This window comes from Ahaetulla prasina, chromosome 3 (genome assembly GCF_028640845.1).
Source record: "Ahaetulla prasina isolate Xishuangbanna chromosome 3, ASM2864084v1, whole genome shotgun sequence".
NCBI classification, from domain to species: domain Eukaryota; kingdom Metazoa; phylum Chordata; class Lepidosauria; order Squamata; family Colubridae; genus Ahaetulla; species Ahaetulla prasina.
In genome coordinates this window covers 107,553,391-107,570,852 of record NC_080541.1, presented here as the reverse complement: position 1 = coordinate 107,570,852, position 17,462 = coordinate 107,553,391, and the positions used below count along the sequence as shown (strand labels likewise).

General features: G+C 39.9%; 1 protein-coding gene across 3 annotated transcripts in view; it reads left to right on the top strand.

Annotated features, from left to right (window-relative positions):
• Positions 1–17,462, top strand: part of SORCS2 (sortilin related VPS10 domain containing receptor 2) — a 150,269-nt gene that overhangs the window by 49,271 nt on the left and 83,536 nt on the right. For all 3 annotated transcript variants that reach the window (XR_009154545.1, XR_009154544.1, XM_058177986.1), the window contains exons 4-5: positions 12,962–13,126; positions 14,741–14,814. Coding sequence is in view for 1 of the 3 variants with exons in the window: in XM_058177986.1 (XP_058033969.1) it covers positions 12,962–13,126; positions 14,741–14,814 (239 nt within the window). In the remaining 2 variants the exon portion in view is untranslated. The remainder of the gene's footprint in view (positions 1–12,961; positions 13,127–14,740; positions 14,815–17,462) is intronic.

Below are 17,462 nucleotides of genomic sequence, written 5' to 3'. Positions count from 1 at the left end.
TCTGGCCTTCCCTGGGGCCTCTACCCACATGCCGCCCGCTCGCCCTTTGCCTCAGGTTGGCAAACAAACTATAAAAAACAATAAGAGGTACCAAAAACCAACTTTCACACTTTACACACACACAACACAACACAACACAACTGACTCACACACAATGTAAAAGCAGCTGCACTTCACACTTCACACAGCCACAAAAAGCTCAAAAACCAACTTTCACACTTTATACACAAACACACACACACTCACACACAAACACACACACACAAAATGCCACGTACAGCTTTCTGAGATTTTGTGTGTTTGTGTAGTTAGAGTGAAACACTACAGAAACACACCTAATCTCAGAAAGCTGCACAAATATTTTATTTTATTATTTTATTTTATTGTGGACTTCAAATCCCAGAGTTCCTCAGCTAGCAAAGCCAGCCAGTTGATCACTGAGGAAATAGATTAGCTAAGCAATTGATTCTGTCTGGCTGAAAGTGAAACTGCTTTCTGGCTGGAAAAAGAGCCATGCGTTCATCAGTAATCAGGTAAGTGCCTTAGAATCTCTACTCTTACTTGTAGAAAACATGTTTTCTACAAGTAAGAGTACAGGTAAGGTTCTGCTGATGAGGAACTCAGGTAAGATCGCCAGAGGAGACTTTAATTTTTTTTTTAAAGTTTAAAGTCTCTGCTAATCTCAGCTGAGGGGCGGGATCCTCAAAGGCTTTTTTTACTTTTAAAGGCATGTTTCGGCTGAAGCAAAACCAGCTTTTAAAAGTAAAAAAAAAAATCCTCTGCAGATGGTGCGGCTCAGCAGAGGCGGGGGGGCGGGGCCAGGGATTTTTGCTACCGGTCCTCCGAACCAGCAGCTGCCATCTCTACCGGATCGTGCGATCCGATCCGGGAGCATTTCACCCCTGCTCCATCCTCCTTATCACTATAGTATGTGTGAATAAACATGTTGTTGTGTCTTGTCCGCTCTCACCGCAGCCGGGGTCTGCTTATCTGCTCCCGAACACGGAGGAATGTATGCCTCCCGGCCCCAGTTCTGGCTCCATGCCCAGACAAGCTGCAGAGGAGGGGGCACCTCCCGGTCCCAGCCCTGGCTCCATGCCCAAGCAGGCTGCAGAGGAGGGAGCATCCCCCGGCCCCAGCCCTGGCTCCATGCCCAGGCAAACGGAGCAGCTAGACCCCTCCCCCTCCTCCACAGCATGTGAGCCTGAGGAAAGTTTACTTCCAACAACAGCTGATTGGAGTGACCCTCGCATCAGAAGATTGGATAGGCGGAGGCAACAGAAGGAAGGGAGGGGCAGGCCTTAATGAGTGCTGAGTCATGGAGCCACACCCCATGGCCTATATAAAGGATCTGCTTTCTGGCAGTCTCTGAGTCAGGCAAAGTCGAACTTATCTTGCTGAAGTCACTTACTGGTCTCCTGCCTGCTCTGAGGACTTTGCTAGGACTTTGGGCAGAGCTGCAGAGGCAAGCCTGATTCGGATTTCCCTGACCCGGCCGTCAGCGGAGGAGTGGGACACGACACATGTAATATTTTTCTGAAAACATTAACTTGGCCTTAGCTTATATTATATATCATATTGCAGAGTAGGATTATGTAGAGAAAATTATATATGTGTGTGTGTGTATGTGTGTGTATGTGAGAGAGAGAATATATTCAGGTATGTTTACACAGTCTTGGATATCATTCTGTGAAATGGAATTTATCTGAGAACTAACAAAACATAGTATTTCCCTAAATTTTGCTCATTATCAGGGACAAATATCAAATTTACTGCCAGCTCGTCTGTACACAAATACCTCTTTTATTTATTTTGTCCAATGTAAGGTTCTAAAACTTATTTGAATGGAATTATCTTATTTCAGAGGAATTCTGCAGCTTAATTGTAATAATCTCAGCAGATGTGCTCTAAAACAGCCATTAATTATTAAATATTCTGTGAGATATTTTTTTAAATTAAAATATTTTCACTTTAAAACCATAAAATATTTTGTGTTGTGATCCTTTTGTTCTGTTGCCTACGGTATTTATACAGAATATTTTGAAGTGTTCTTCCTTTCCTTGTTATAAAACATTATTGCAAATATTGCAACGTAGCATAGGATAGAAACAATTATAAACAATTGGAAAAAGTTTGGATAGAAAAAACTTCCAAACACCAATTCTATTCTTACTGTTCTATAATGCTGTGGAAGCTAGTTTTGTGTGGCAGTCAAGAATATATAAAAATGAAGCACCCAGCTAGGATTGGTTGCCTACATTTCCCCCCATGTTTCTCCTTCCCTGCTAGAGAGATAACTAGATGTACATTTTATGCTATTGACCTTTATAGTTTCTTCCTTGATAGAAACCTTGCACCATCCCATGTGATATTATAATGCGATGAAGCAATATGCACCTAGTAGACTACAGGCTCCTTGTTCATGCATTGGACCTGGTTTCTTGTAAAGTACTTACGCTAATTCCAGCACATGAAATGTTGTATTTTTGTTCTTGCTGGTGTGAAATGTTTTGCTTCTGGAATGCTGGAAGACATAGGTGGTTGGCGCTATAATTAACTATAGATTAAGTCATTTTTGTAAACGTTGAATGTGACAAAAACTCTGAATTCTTCATTCTTCACTTGTAGCTTTTGAAAAAAATCTCATTTCCATTTCCTGTTCTGAGTACATTGCCCTCTTTGTTAGGATGGAATGGGGCATTTCTAAGATTGCAAGACTTCCTGGCTTTCTTTGTGTGTCATCCTTGTTTTAGTGCCCAAGTCAGACAATAATTAAAGTTTTGTTAGGATGAGACCATCAGGCATGCTTGAAGGAATGTGAGAAATTATAGACTGCTGTTAAATGGAGTGACCAAAGCTGAAAACATATTGATAATGCCTGGTACTTTGGCTTATTTGTCAGTCAGTTGTTTCAGATGACATTTGAAGGTCAGTTGGAGTTAAAGATGCCTGAAGCTGGAGTTTGGAATGTAATGAATGCTTTTTAGTTCTCATGACATGCCATCAATTATGGGTTGTCTCAAGACAAAAGAATTGTTAGTGCTTTTGAAGCTTGTTCATTAGTAAAGAGGTTATAGTACTTATCACAGAAATAGTCAAGAAAATAAAAGGTTGCAATGTAACCAAGGAAGTCCTGATGATAGCAAAGATCCTTCAGTTTAAAGATCTTTTTACCGTCAGGTCAGTGATCAAGATCAGCACTTCCAGGTCAGTTAGATGTTTTGCCAGCAATTAACCAGGTTTGACAAAAAGAGAAGATTCAGCCCTCCTAACTAGGATTACTTCAAGATGTAGCAGACTAAGTCTGTAGGGGGAGGAGAGGGTGTGAATGTATAATACATGGGATTCTGTCTCACTGATTAAATATATCTTCAAGCACAATACCATTTTGAGTCCTCTCTTGATTTTAGGCTGCTGGGTAATGTAGATAGTTGGCTGGTGTATTTGTATGCTGTTGGGATAAAATGGTTGGTGTATTGTGTGTGACAATTGGGCAGTCTCAGGCATGATGTAGCATATTTCTTGTTCTGGAGCTTTTCAGTGATCGTGCTGAGGTTGCCCAATCAGGAAAAGCTCAGAACCATGTATGCATCACAACTAGTATGTTTGGGAAGAGAAAAATAGTACTATAGATTAGTGGTGGGTTTCAATTTTTTTTACTGCTGGTTCTGTGGGTATGGCTTGGTGGGCATAGCATGGCTTGGTGGGCATGGCAGTGGAAAGATACTGTAAAATCTCCATTCCCTCCCCAATCCAGGGAAAGGTTACTGCAAAATCCCCATTTCCTTCCAATCAGCTGGGACTTGGGAGGCAGAGAATAGATGGGGACGGGGCCAGTCAGAATTTTTACTACCGGTTCTCTGAACTACTCGATATTTCTGCTACTGGTTCTCCAGAACTGGTCAGAACCTACTGAAACCCACCTTTGCTGTAGATGATGTTTTGAGATACCTGACACTAAATCTGACATTCGCACATGGACTTGGGTGGAGAGTTTGTTGGATTAGATGGAATTGTAAAAGAATTTTTCCAATGCTCTTTTTAACATTTAAAAACTATTCAGATTATCTTTAACGTTGGGAAAAGAGAATGTGCTTGCCTCCTCAGTATTATTTTCCTAATTAAAATTCTTCACATCTCCACAAGCTGCTAAGAGCTTAATGGGGAAGTATGGGATAACTCATTTCTTCTTTTACTCCAAGTCTTTTACTCCCAAGTTTTTAGTTTAAAAAGGGATATTTTAATGTTCTTGGTATTATTTCTTTCATTCTGGTACTCTGCTTTTCTCTTTTCTAATCCAGGTGTTTGTTTTCTAATTTCTTGTTTTTATGCATCAGAATTATACGTCACTTTTTGTAGTTATTTAAATTGAATAAACAAAGAAATAAATAAATTGCAACAGGACTGCATGCAGTCAGTTTGGGAAACGTAAAGTTAAAGAAGATTTTCATTTATTTATAGTAATGTAAATTTAATATAATCATATTACCAAACATTATTTTCCTTGCCATTAAGCAGGGAAACAGGAGAAAGAGCAAAGATTATGGAAAAGAACTAAATTATAAATTATTAAGTGGAAAAAAATGTAGAAATTGTATGACCATGCAGAGAGGAAAACTGTAACTAAAAGGATAGGTTTCATATTATCATGAGGAGGAGTGTGGGAAAATGTCAGGGAGCCAGAGTTGTTGGGCACAGTAATAGTCTGCTTAGGAAGCCAAGACTGAATTGGAGCCAACTTGTGGAGATCTTCCAATGAAAAGGATCACAGACAATTTCAAATTTGTTAAATAACATGGCACAATTAAGAAAGCTACAAAGAAGTGAAGAAAATAAAGAGGAAATTGTTAGATTAAGATCAGTCTCGTGTGACATAGTGTGCTTGAATCTTTTGAACTACCTCAGTGATGACAAAAGCCTTTCCCCAGGTACTTAATAGTCTTGTCTTGACTTTCAGTTTTGCCATAGCAAATATAATAGGATCAAGAAAAGAAAATCAGACTCTCATTTGCATTTGTTATAATGGAAGCATAATGGATCCTAAAATACTGAATTCTACAAATTTTTATCTGATATTAGATTTGTTAATCCATAGTACCCTAAAAGCGGAGGAGGAGGTTGCAGGGATGGCTTTAAATCACCCTTTTGGAAGCACTTGGAATATTTTCTGCCTTATATATATTTATGGCTACTAAAATAAATATCGAAATATAAAGACATAGCAAACTGGGTATATAGTGAAGATGCACCTTTGGATTGTAAATTAGATGATAGTACAAACAGTAAACTTTGTGGAATAGAATTCTTTATTGGGCAAATGTGATTGGACACACAAGGAATTTGTCTTGATGCATACGCTCTCAGTGTACATAAAAGAAAAGATACATTCTATTCTAAATTCTACAGTAAATTTTGTGTAATTGATAAAGTCCTTATTTAAACAATACATGTATATTATTAACATGTATGTCCAGGCTTTTCCCTTTCTCTATGTTCTCCATCTATTTCTGTCTGAGAGCTTGCTTATTTTGTGATGGAAACTTGATGAAAGCATACAAAGCTTTTGATGACAGATTTATTCAGTCCTTAATTTCAAACCATCCAAGTTGCCACTTTTAGTTCTGGTTTCCATACAGCAAGAGATTTAATTAGCCACTCCACAAACTTCCCTCCTCCACTCACCTTGCTCTCTTTTCCCACAGATGAAAGAGATGTTATGTATCACATTCCAGAAAATTCTTTGTAGTTGGGAAGCAAGCACAAGGCATTTGAAAGTCATTCTGCAGATTAAAAAGAAAAAAAAAGGCATTTAGGAACTGCCAAGTAACAGGAACAGGCAGCCACTCTAAGCCAAACGCCCCCTGAAGTGTCTTACGGAAACATTCATTTAGAGAACTCTTTCGCTCCCTTGACGTTTTGAAGTCCTTTGTTTCCCTTCTGCTGTTCTAGACTTTTTCTCTCTGTAGATTAGCTTTTCTTTAGGGTCTGGCATGCAGCAACAGTGTTGGAATGGGAGGAAAGTATGTGGACATAAAAGGTGCTATTCCCTCAGCGTCAGCAAGGTTGCCCTCTCAGCAGGTAATGGGGATTATTTCGGGGCTGCTTTTCTCCTCTTCCCAATATCAGCAGCCACAACCCGGTAGATTACAGAGCCTAGTAACTAGATGGCAGTCCATCTTGGCTAGTATTGGCTGGAGGGGCTCGCCTGAGATTTGCGCTCAGCCATTAATGCAACCTTCAATAGGAGGTGAAGCAGGGGTGAAATGCTCCCGGTTCGGACCGGATCACACGATCCGGTAGCGATGGGGGCAGGTAGTTTGGAGAACCGGTAGCAAAAATCCCTGCCCCCCCCACCTCTGCCCATGCCTCGCTGTTCCTCTTCTCTGTCTCTGAAGCGCTCTGTGATGATATAGCTGCAAACGGCCTTAAATGACTGTCACGGCACTTCAAAGGGCCGCACTACAGCTGATCAGCGCTGTAGGCAACAAGTAGACCGGTGCCTCTATTTTTAAAGAAGGTAGACCAGTGCCTGCCAAAAAAAGGCATGTGGTAGACTGGGGTCTCTCAGTAAAAGGCAATTTGTAGACTGGGGCCTCTATTTTTAAAGAAGGTAGACTGGTGCCTGCCAAAAAAAGGCACGTGTTAGACCGCGGCCTCTCAGTAAAAGGCAATTGGTAGACCGGGGCCTCTATTTTTAAAGAAGGTAGACCGGTGCCTCTCAATAAAAGGCAATTGGTAGACCGGGGCCTCTATTTTTAAAGAAGGTAGACTGGTGCCTCTCAGTAAAACGCAATTGGTGGACCGGGGCCTCAATTTTTAAAGAAGGTAGACCAGTGCCTCCCAAGTTTTGTATACTTTATTATTTTTATTATTTATTATTATTGACCATGCCCATTCAGTCACCTGACCACCAAGCCACACCCACCAATTAAGACACGCCCACAGAACCAGGAGGGAAAAATTTTAATTTTCACCCCTGAGGTAAAGGCAGTAGTTCATAAGTTTTGTAAAGAAATCAATCTTAGATACCTTCATTTTTGACTGGGTCAGGTTTGAACTAGAGATGCACTTCTGTGTGGTGGTTAAAACACTAGGCTAGAAACAGAAAAACTATACATTCTAGTCCCACCTTAGGCATGAGGCCAGTTGAGTGATTTGGCCCAATCACACTCTCTCAGCCCTAGGAAGGAGGCAACAGCAAGCCACTTCTGAAATCTTGCTAAGAAAATTGTAGGGACTAGTTCAGGTAATTGCCAGAAGTCAAAACTGACTGGAGGGTGCTAAATTAAAAAGAGGTTTGGACTTGCCAGTTTTGGGCAAGATGGTAAGGTAATCTCAGCAGAAAAATTCCAGGTGTTACATGCATAAGACCCTATGTGTTTTTTATCAGAGCAACCTGATTACCTAAGTGTAGGATAGAGCATACTGCTTCTGCTTTCGGCTTTCAGTCCCAATCCAGGAGCCTTTGCAGGCAGTCACTTTCGCGACAAACTATTTTTTTGTGTTAAATTTATGGATTGGGGTTGAAAGACGAAAGTGGAAGCCGTATGCTCCATCCCATATTTGGGTAGATCAGGTTGCCCTGATAAAAAATCTCTCCCCTGATATGGCTTAGAGGTTAATACCTAATATGTAAATAGCCCAGGTTTGAATCCCAGAAGGGTATAGCTGACGAGAGCTAAATAGATCTATACTAGTCTCCCTTTATTCCTTCGTTGGTAAATATAAATTTAACACAAAAAATGAGACCTTACAAAAGTTATTTAAAATTGATTATAGCAAAAGGCTTTTTTTTTCAGTTAAGCAAAAAGTCCATGTTACAAAATAATGTTGTAATTCAGAACCCCAGATAAGGTTAAAATGGGCTGTATTGTTTATTTGCTTATTGTTTATTCTGGTTGTAGACTAGCACAAAATAACACTCTAAAATAACACTCTAAAATAGAAGTAAATATATAATAAATTGATTGAATAAAATAAAGTAAAAATGAAATTATTGTAAAATTACAAAGCACAAGGATTAAAACAAAGGAGAAGCCTATAAAATTATAGTTGATAGTCTAAATGCTGTAAATAAATTAAGTTAGATAACTATAAATGCCTAAAAGAAGTAAGATTTATTATAAGACACTACAAAAATGTAAAGCTATGCTAGTTTATATTGAGCCTCATGCATCCTGAAGCCCAATCAAGATTTGTTGGCATTATGATAGCTATGATTCACCCAAATGCAATAAAGTATTAGCAAATATTTACAGCATTGTAAGGAAGGAAGAATTGTCCCAGAGCTAAGATTCTAACAAAAATATGTGGATTGTAAGCCCTGAGCAGATACACAAGCCCAATCTTATTGCAGAGTTAACCATTTCTGGAGATTTTGGCATTTGATCTGAAGCAACTGGATTCATAAAGGCGAGGGTAAAGCATATCTCATGAGTTATAATCAGCTCTTCATAGCTAGATACTGGTTTATAAATATTAATTAATTTTTTTGTGAACTAACTAACCAACGATGTGAACTAATTAACTAAACATAGCATAGAAAGCACCGCAGAAAACAGTATATTTATTTATTTATTTATTATTTTTTATAAATAACTCAAGACAGGAACATACTTAATAGTCCTTCCTTCTATTTTCCCAACAACAATCCTGTGAGGTGGGTTGGGCTGAGGGACTGGCTCAAGTTACCCAGCCAGCTTTCATGCATAAAGCGAGACTAGAACTCAGAATCTCCTGGTTTCTAGCTGAATATCTTAACCACTAGACCAGGTTCTCAACCCCTGGGCTACAGTCTACTACAGAACTATGGCCTATTTGCAACTGGGCTGGCACGCATGTGTGCACATGCAGCTCGACTTGTGCAAGTTGAGCTCTGCATGCTGGCCTGCCACTCGCAGAAGTTGAGCTGCGTGTGCCAGCCTGCCACTTGCACGGCCGAGTTCTCCTCTCACCCCACCCCCACCCCCCACCCCGTCAGGCCAGCAAACAACAAAGGTTGGTGACTGCTGCACTAGACCAGACATGTCAAACTGAAGGCCTGTGGGCCAGATCATGCCTGCAATGGAGAAGGTTGAGTTTGAAATTTCTGTTGTTAAGTGAGACATTTGTTAAGTGAATTTTGCCCCATTGTATGACCTTTCTTGCCACAGTTGTTAAGTGAATCAGTGCAGTTGACTTCCGTCCTCTGAATTTTGGTCACATAATCATGGGAATGCTGCAAAGGTCATAAGGGTGAAAAATGGTCATAAGTACTTTTTACAGTGTTGTTGTAACTTTGAATGGTCACTAAATGAAATATTGTAAGTCTTGGACTACCTGTATATAATATTGGGCCTAAATTCCAAAATTAAGGTTCCACAACACCCCCGAATATAATGATTCTTCCAGGTTTTTGCATAATCTAAACAGCATATTGGGGAGGGGGGGTTAATCAATCCACCCATATCCTTTCTGAGAAAGAGCCAAACTGCATTAGGAATTTGTCCTAATGTTGCCATTTTCATTTGTGGCAGCCTTATGGGAAGCCAAAGTGATGGGGTGCATATACATTCCTGGATGTTGTGATGCACACTCTGACAATTCCCCCATGGATTTTAATTTTTTTTAAAAAAATCAATTTTAACTAAAAGGGGGGAAACCCCTTCAGGAATTTCAGCTTTCCATACAAAGTCACAAACTGTACTCCACCCGATGTCTGGAGGTGATAAAACGACTTGTGAAAATGTGAGGGATCAGACATCTCAAGCCTCCTCTGCAAAATGGGGAGTGCAGTAATCTCAACTCTGCAACCCAGAAATCAGTTTGAAGGACCAAGGCCCCAAATGCACTTGGCCGTGTAGACTTCCTTGTAAACTCCAGCCAACGAGGAAGTGAAGCAGGGGCTGGAGTTCAGGAGGCAGAGAGCAGAGCCCATCCCCCTCTTGCTCAGGGCAGTGGTGCCATGGACAGCACAGAACCATAGACAGCACACCACAGTTTGGTGTGGAGCGCCAGATGAAACACTCTGAAAGCTTGCCACCCACCTCTGCTCCTCCCATTCCCTCAACTGATCCTGCTGCGGTGCCTCCATTGGGTGCGCAACGGCAGCAGCTCTTGGCCACTGTTGAATCTGGCTGGCATCAGTTTCTCCTCCTCCTTCCTTCCCTTGCCCCTTTTCCCCTTGCCCCAGCAGAAACTGCTGTCTCTGCCTGGCCCTTGAACTCCCGGGGCACGAGGACTCTGCAGCCCAGCCCAGCCCCAGCCCCCTTCCTCTCCAGGCTCACAGGTTTCCAAGGCTGGAGGAGAGTAGAGGGGTTGCAGGACTCTGTTCTGACCTAGGCTCCCTTAAAAAGCAGAGAAAGCAGAGTTTTGGTCCCAACAAAACCTCTTTTATTTACACAACTGTGAATTACTTTCATTGACAGTCAGCAAGGCTTGTCCAAACATTTTATCAACAAACCTTATCTTGCTTGGCAAGCGGCCACGTAACTTGTTTCCAAATGCAGAGTAAGGCAAAACTTGGCACAGAGTCTCTTAGTCACGAACAGAACTGAACTTTCTACTCTTAAAATGAACGAACAAACAACTTATTTCCTGCAAAAGCCTCTTGCTCCTCTTTTGTTTCCTTGGGAGGGGCCAATCATCTCCAAGATGTGGCTTTATTCCCAAATTGATCCTGCTTTCTGAATAGTTCTTTTTTCTGGCAGCTCTGCACATGCGCACACTGGGATCAGGCTCCAGCAGTTCCTCTGCCTTGCTTGCTTGTCTACCTCCCTCTCTGCCTCTGATGCAGAGCCCTCATCTGAGCTTTCCCCAGCCCCCAGGACTGGCCCATATTCCTCCCAACATCCTCACTGTCTGACTCTGCTGCCAGCTGTACTGGCTGCCGGCAGGCCACAATAAGCTCTTGCTGGACAGAGCTGCTGCTACTGGTGCCACAGCCACTGGGTGAGATGAGGTAACGAAGCTGACAAAGCAAGGATGGCCTGGCTGTGTGTGGGGCCCCGAGGTGCACGAGTGCAGTGCAGGTGGGGTGGGGCCAAACGCAGCTTATTGGCTGCTCCAGCTCACATCCAGCTGGCTGTCACTGCCGGCCAATGAGTGGCCAAGGGGCCAATGAGCTGCAGCTCATTGGTCCCTCCCATGCTTACCAGGCTCACTGCCTCCTGTGTGCACGTGCAGGGGGAATGCCAGGGCCAGACCTGAGGCAGCAGCGGCCTGTCCTTCACTGTCTCCAGGTCAGCCCTGCAGACCAGATCTAAACCCATCATGGGCTGGTTGGGCCAAAGGTCTTGAGTTTGACATGTCTGCCATTGAAGTTGGTATCCTTGTGTGCTGCCTTTGGAAGTTGAGAGTGGGTAGTATTGCATTGTGCTCATTCTCCTCCTTCTTCCAGGGTTGGTTTCAGTTGGTGTTGATGAGTGAGAGAATTCAACGCATGGCCCTTCATTTATGAGGTGCCACATGGCTGAATACTTTTTCTCTTCCTCTTTAACATCTTCTGGGCAAGGTAATCTGATAGTTTGGGATGATGACATTATATTTCTATCCCAGGTGGCCTAAGTGAGGCCATGGAGATTCTGTCTTTTTATCTTGAAGCTGTGGGGACCTGCAGGCCTTCTTTAAAGCCTTGAAAACTTGGTTTTGTGCCCAAACCTGGAGAACCGAGTTTGTGAAACAGCCCATCACCTGGTTATTGTTAATGTTTGTTTTACAAAGCCAACTGCTATGTGTTTTATACTTTTTTATCATAAGTATTTTATTTATTTTTATTGTAAGATATCCAGAAACATGTATGTGAGGTAGGGCAGATATATAAATCAATTAAATTGATTAAGTATCAATTTAATAAATATCCAAGAAGTCAGTTAGAATGTTCAGGGCTGGGTTCAAGGCAACTGGCTACAGACACATGTAAAAATGCATGTTATTTCCAAAGCAAGTGGAAACTGGCTTTCACCTCAATTCAGTTGGTAGTATATATATAATTGATTCAGGTAACAATGAGATCACTAATCCAAGGATTTTTCTTACCTTCTCACACATGTATGAGAATTCTTTGTCTGTACCAGCTGTCAGAATGTCTGCAGCAAGCTGAGAGTTTTTTCCAAAACGAGAAAACTATGCATCCTGATGTCGCAGTGCAAGTTCTATCCTTTACAAATTTGTGTCCAGCATCATAATGCAAGTATGAACTGGGCAAAAGTTGCATCACAATCTATGTTTGACATTGGTCACAGCTTGTCTCCTCTGTGGGTGCCCATTATAGTCACACCTTCAGGTTTATATTGTGGAATCTAGAGTAGAATCTGGGGCTGCAAGTTCTGTAATAACAGACTCCTTTTCTTCTTTGCTTGATGTTGGGTCCTGGATCAGCTAATTCATTGCCTTCCAAGGTCCCTTTGGTTCCTCATCATCACACAAGTCTTCTACCAGGCTTATAACAAATAATAGAGTTTTGTTATATTCATTTTCCTAGCATACATGACTGTATTAGAAAGGTAAGTTGAATGGATATATTTTTCCAGTTTCCAGTTTCATGATACTTTCTAAGTTGCTTCCTCCTCCCAAGACTTCTTTGCTGATTCTGATACAAAGTAGACCTAAACTCAGATTATTAAACTGCAGTCCCACTTACTAGAAGGGCAGAAGAGCATGCCTTAGTTTGTGTGATAAAACTTGTTGCTTCTTTTTACAAAATGTGAGAGTTGTAGTTATGCGAAAACCTCTAGGGATTAACTAGAAAATCTCCTGCAATTTTGCTAAGCTTCAATTTTTAGGAGTCTTTAGATAAACAGTGAGAATTTAGGAGATTATCAGAATACTTGGCAGAATACTTCTTTTAATTTATTTGGAATCAATTGATCCTAAGGCATTGCTTATTTAGTTCCTATTTTTTTCATTTTTAATTAAATAAAAATATGTGCAGATCGTATTAGAACTTGGCTAATTTGTTTGTTTTGCTTTTTTTCTTTTATAGATAATTCTTGTAAGTTCTTCCCACAATGACCTGGACCAGAATCTTTTTATTAGTACAGATGAAGGTGCTACTTTTCAAAAGCAGCCCATCAGTTTTTTTGTGGAAACACTGATATTTCATCCAAAGCAGGAAGATAAGGTGCTTGCTTACAGCAAGGAGGAACAGGTAAATAACTAAAAAAATGTTGTGTGGCTTTGCTTTTAATATATCTGAAATATGTTCTGGACAGCTTGGAGGAACAGTATGAAACATCAAACTATTTTACAACATAAAATACTGTAATATGACCAATGTAGGAAACCTTTCCAAAATACTTCATATCACATCTGCATGCATATCATTTCCAACAGTTAAAGGTGAATAATCACATATAGAATTAAATCATATAAATGGCATTAAATTTAGCATTTAGCAACAATGATTTATTTGCAGTTGTATGTCATTAGTTGGTCCTGCAATTACAGAGTGATTTATTTGTGCATGTGAACCAATCTCTATGCACTGTGATCATTTATAGGAATCCAAATACTGGATTCATTCTCAATCATGTTTGCTTAATATTGAAATGAATCTGCATTAAAAATATGTAACAAACACATAAGCTATTTACACTTGGCTCTCTGGTATTAATTCAGCTTTCAGTGCTAATTTGTATATAGAATAGAATAGAATAGAATTTTATTGGCCAAGTGTGATTGGACACACAAGGAATTTGTCTTGGTGCATATGCTCTCAGTGTACATAAAAGAAAAGATACGTTCATCAAGGTACAACATTTACAACACAATTGATGATCAATATATCAATATAAATCATAAGGATTGCCAGCAATAAGTTATAGTCATACAGTCATAAGTGGAAAGAGATTGGTGATGGGAACTATGAAACGATTAATAGTAGTGCAGATTCAGTAAATAGTCTGACAGTGTTGAGGGAATTATTTGTTTAGCAGAGTGATGGCCTTCGGGAAAAAACTGTTCTTGTGTCTAGTTGTTCTGGTGTGCAGTGCTCTATAGCGTCGTTTTGAGGGTAGGAGTTGAAACAGTTTATGTCCAGGATGCGAGGGATCTGCAAATATTTTCACGGCTCTCTTCTTGATTCGTGCAGTATACAGGTCCTCAATGGAAGGCAAGTTGGTAGCAATTATTTTTTCTGCAGTTCTAATTATCCTCTGAAGTCTGTGTTTTTCTTGTTGGGTTGCAGAACCGAACCAGACAGTTATAGAGGTGCAAATGACAGACTCAATAATTCCTCTGTAGAACTGGATCAGCAGCTCCTTGGGCAGTTTGAGCTTACTGAGTTGGCGCAGAAAGAACATTCTTTGTTGTCCTTTTTTAATGATGTTTTTGATGTTAGCTGTCCATTTGAGATCTTGCGATATGATAGAACCCAGAAATTTGAAGGTTTCTACTGTTGATACTGTGTTGTCAAGTATTGTGAGAGGTGGAAGTATGGAAGGGTTTTTCCTAAAATCTACCACCATTTCTACGGTTTTGATGCTTTATTCCTTGGCAAAAAATGTTATGGGTAACACTATGCAAAGTTTTAAATATGTTTTAAATATTTTAAAATATGAAAGAGTCAGGTGGGTAATGACTAAGATGTTTGACTAAATCAAGCCCATTGTCAGTTATGAAAATTCATTGAGTGAGTTTGAACCATTCACTTCTCTCCACTCCACCACACAACTTGTTGAAGGGAGAAGTTGGAAGAGTCTTGTGCTTTTACCTTGTGCTCTTGGAGGAAATAATATGTTTTCTCTTTCTTTTTCATTTTAAGCTTTATGCATCTCTTGATTTGGGAATAAAATGGACTCGCATACAAGATCACGTGTCAAAAGATCATATTTATTGGTAAGAGGAATATTCTTGCTATGCAGAATTACATTAAAAAGAATTATGGAGAAAAGTGATCTTTTTCAATTTTTGAGGATATTCTACTCAACTGTACCATATTACATAATATCTACAACTTTTCGCTAGTATTGATAGCAAGTGAGAAAGTTTAATAAATTTAGTTACCATGATAAGGAAAATACCTTCCATTTTTTTTGCTTTACTTAAGTAATTTGTACTTAATTTTTATTATTTATGTTTTACTGAAAGATTTCCTACCATATCGAATTTTAGAATGTTCATTGCTTCAAAGTACCTTGCCCTGGGTGAAATAGGACTAAATTTTAGAAGGTCACTTTTCTGGTGTTGAACATTTTTCTGCCAAAAATTTGTTGATTATTCATTTGCCAATTATTAAATCAAATACTCTTGCGTAAGACATTGAACATACTCACTAAAGCTTTTTAACCTCCTTGATTTGCCAAACTGCATTATGATGTAAATCAGGAATTCAGACTGGGCTGTACTTCTATCAGTTCTTACTTACATACAGATGTTTTTGTAGCTAGTTGTTCAAGTAAATGTTATATTCTAATTGGTGCTTAAATGATTAAATCATCTCTGCAACTGATTCCTACAGTTTTTCAGAACTTTTTTCAACAGCATGATTAATGCTGATACCTTAATAAACATGTGTTTTGATACCTTTGGTTGTTCAGAATCTTTACTTTAGTAATTAAATTACAGCTGGGGGCAGCAGTGGGATTCAAGTCATTTAACAACCGGTTCTCTGCCCTAATGATTTTTTCCAACAACCAGTTTGCCAAACTGCTCAGAAAGTTAACAACCGGTTCTCCCGAAGTGGTGCGAACTGGCTGAATCCCACCACTGGCTGGGGGTCTGTGCCCTTCCTGATGTTGCTGCACTACAATTTCCAATAGGCCCAACCAGTATAGTATACAGCTAGCTAAACTGAAAGTTAACAATTCACCAGCACTGAAAAACTGTTATAATCTACAGAGTCCCAAAGCAGACCGCCAGTCAGTATTGCAGAGGATTATTTTCACTGAAAGGAATGTAGGACTCTGTGGTTTGTCCTTTCTTCACACAGAAGCTTTTAAAAACACTGTGTTCATCTGGCAATGGCAGGGAGAATACACCAGTTTTGTCCTACCTCACACCCTTTTGTTGGGAGGAAAATAAAACTTCTCTAGACAAACTGCATGCTTCAGGGGTTCTTTCTAGAAAAAAGCCAAATGTGGGTATAACTTGCTTTTCTACCTACTGAAAAGAAACAAAAGAAATATGTTTATAAATGAGAAAAGTTATTTTTAAATGTAGATGCATGTGATATAGTGAGTTGCATGTTTGTCTATATGTAGAGCCTGTATAGGCTCTTTCTCATGTCTGTGAAAATTCCTCTTGTTCTTGAATTGTGAGGAAGGTATGTTGCTACTACAATTATTGTTCCCACAGCCTATCCTTTATTGCATCTCTACAGTGGGGGCTTGCCAATGTGTTCTCTATAATGTGGGGTAGTTCAAGGCAAGGATTGGAGGAACCCCTGCTGTCCTCCTTCCTCCCACCCAGCAACCTCTACCTCTTAGAAATTTTGATTACATTAATCATGATGATTAATCCAGGCTACTGGATCATTAAAGTAATAGACTTGTGGGCTAAAGTTATTAAAATAATGGACAAAGGGGTCCCCAAGTACAAATCTTGATTCAAATTTGCAATTCAGTAAGCAACCTTGAATCAATTATCCTCTCTAATATACCTCACAGGGTGCTTGTATGTATAACAAGTTGCTCTAAACTCCTGGAAGGACAACATCAAAATGAAATTAAATATTGAATTTAGCTATAAGTAAAAATTAGCGTATTTAAATTTATTTAACTTTCCTGATTTAAATCACCTGAGTTCGTAATATAATAACAGTTGTAGACCAGCAGGTCGAACTGTGTAGTTGCTTGGGACAATCTCCTAAGATTCCCTCTGTGAAATGGCAGAGAGATGTACAAAGCTGTAAACACGGAGAAAGGTGCAACACTTTCACATGTGATTATGATTTCTGAGGGAAGAGGTTTACAGCCCTATAGTTATTCAGTGAATCCAATAATATTATAAGAGGTAGAATGATGTGGGAAACCTTTCGCTACCCAGTATAGGTTTATACACCTAAACTGTCTACAGGTAGTCCTCAACTTACAACAGTTCATTTAATGACTGTTCAAAGTTAACAACTGCATTGAAAAAAGTGACTTGTGACTGTTTTCACACTTACAACTGTTGCAGCATCCCCATGGCCATGTGATCAAAATTCAGACTTAACAACTGACTAACATTTATGATAGTTGCAGTATCCCAGGATCATGTGATCACTTTTTGCAACTGTCTGATCAGCAAAGTCAATGAGAAAGCCAACCATGTCACTAACTTAACAACTGCAGTGATTCATTTCACAACTTTGGCAAGAAAGGCCGTAAAATGGGGCTAAATTCACTTAACAAATGTCGCATTTAGCAATAGTTGTGAATACTCCAACCCTGGAAATTTTTAAGAAAATGTTGGATAACCATCTGTCTGAGATGGTGTAGGGTTTCCTGCCTGGGCAGGGGGTTGGACTAGAAGGCCTCCAAGGTCCCTTCCAACTCTGTTGTTAT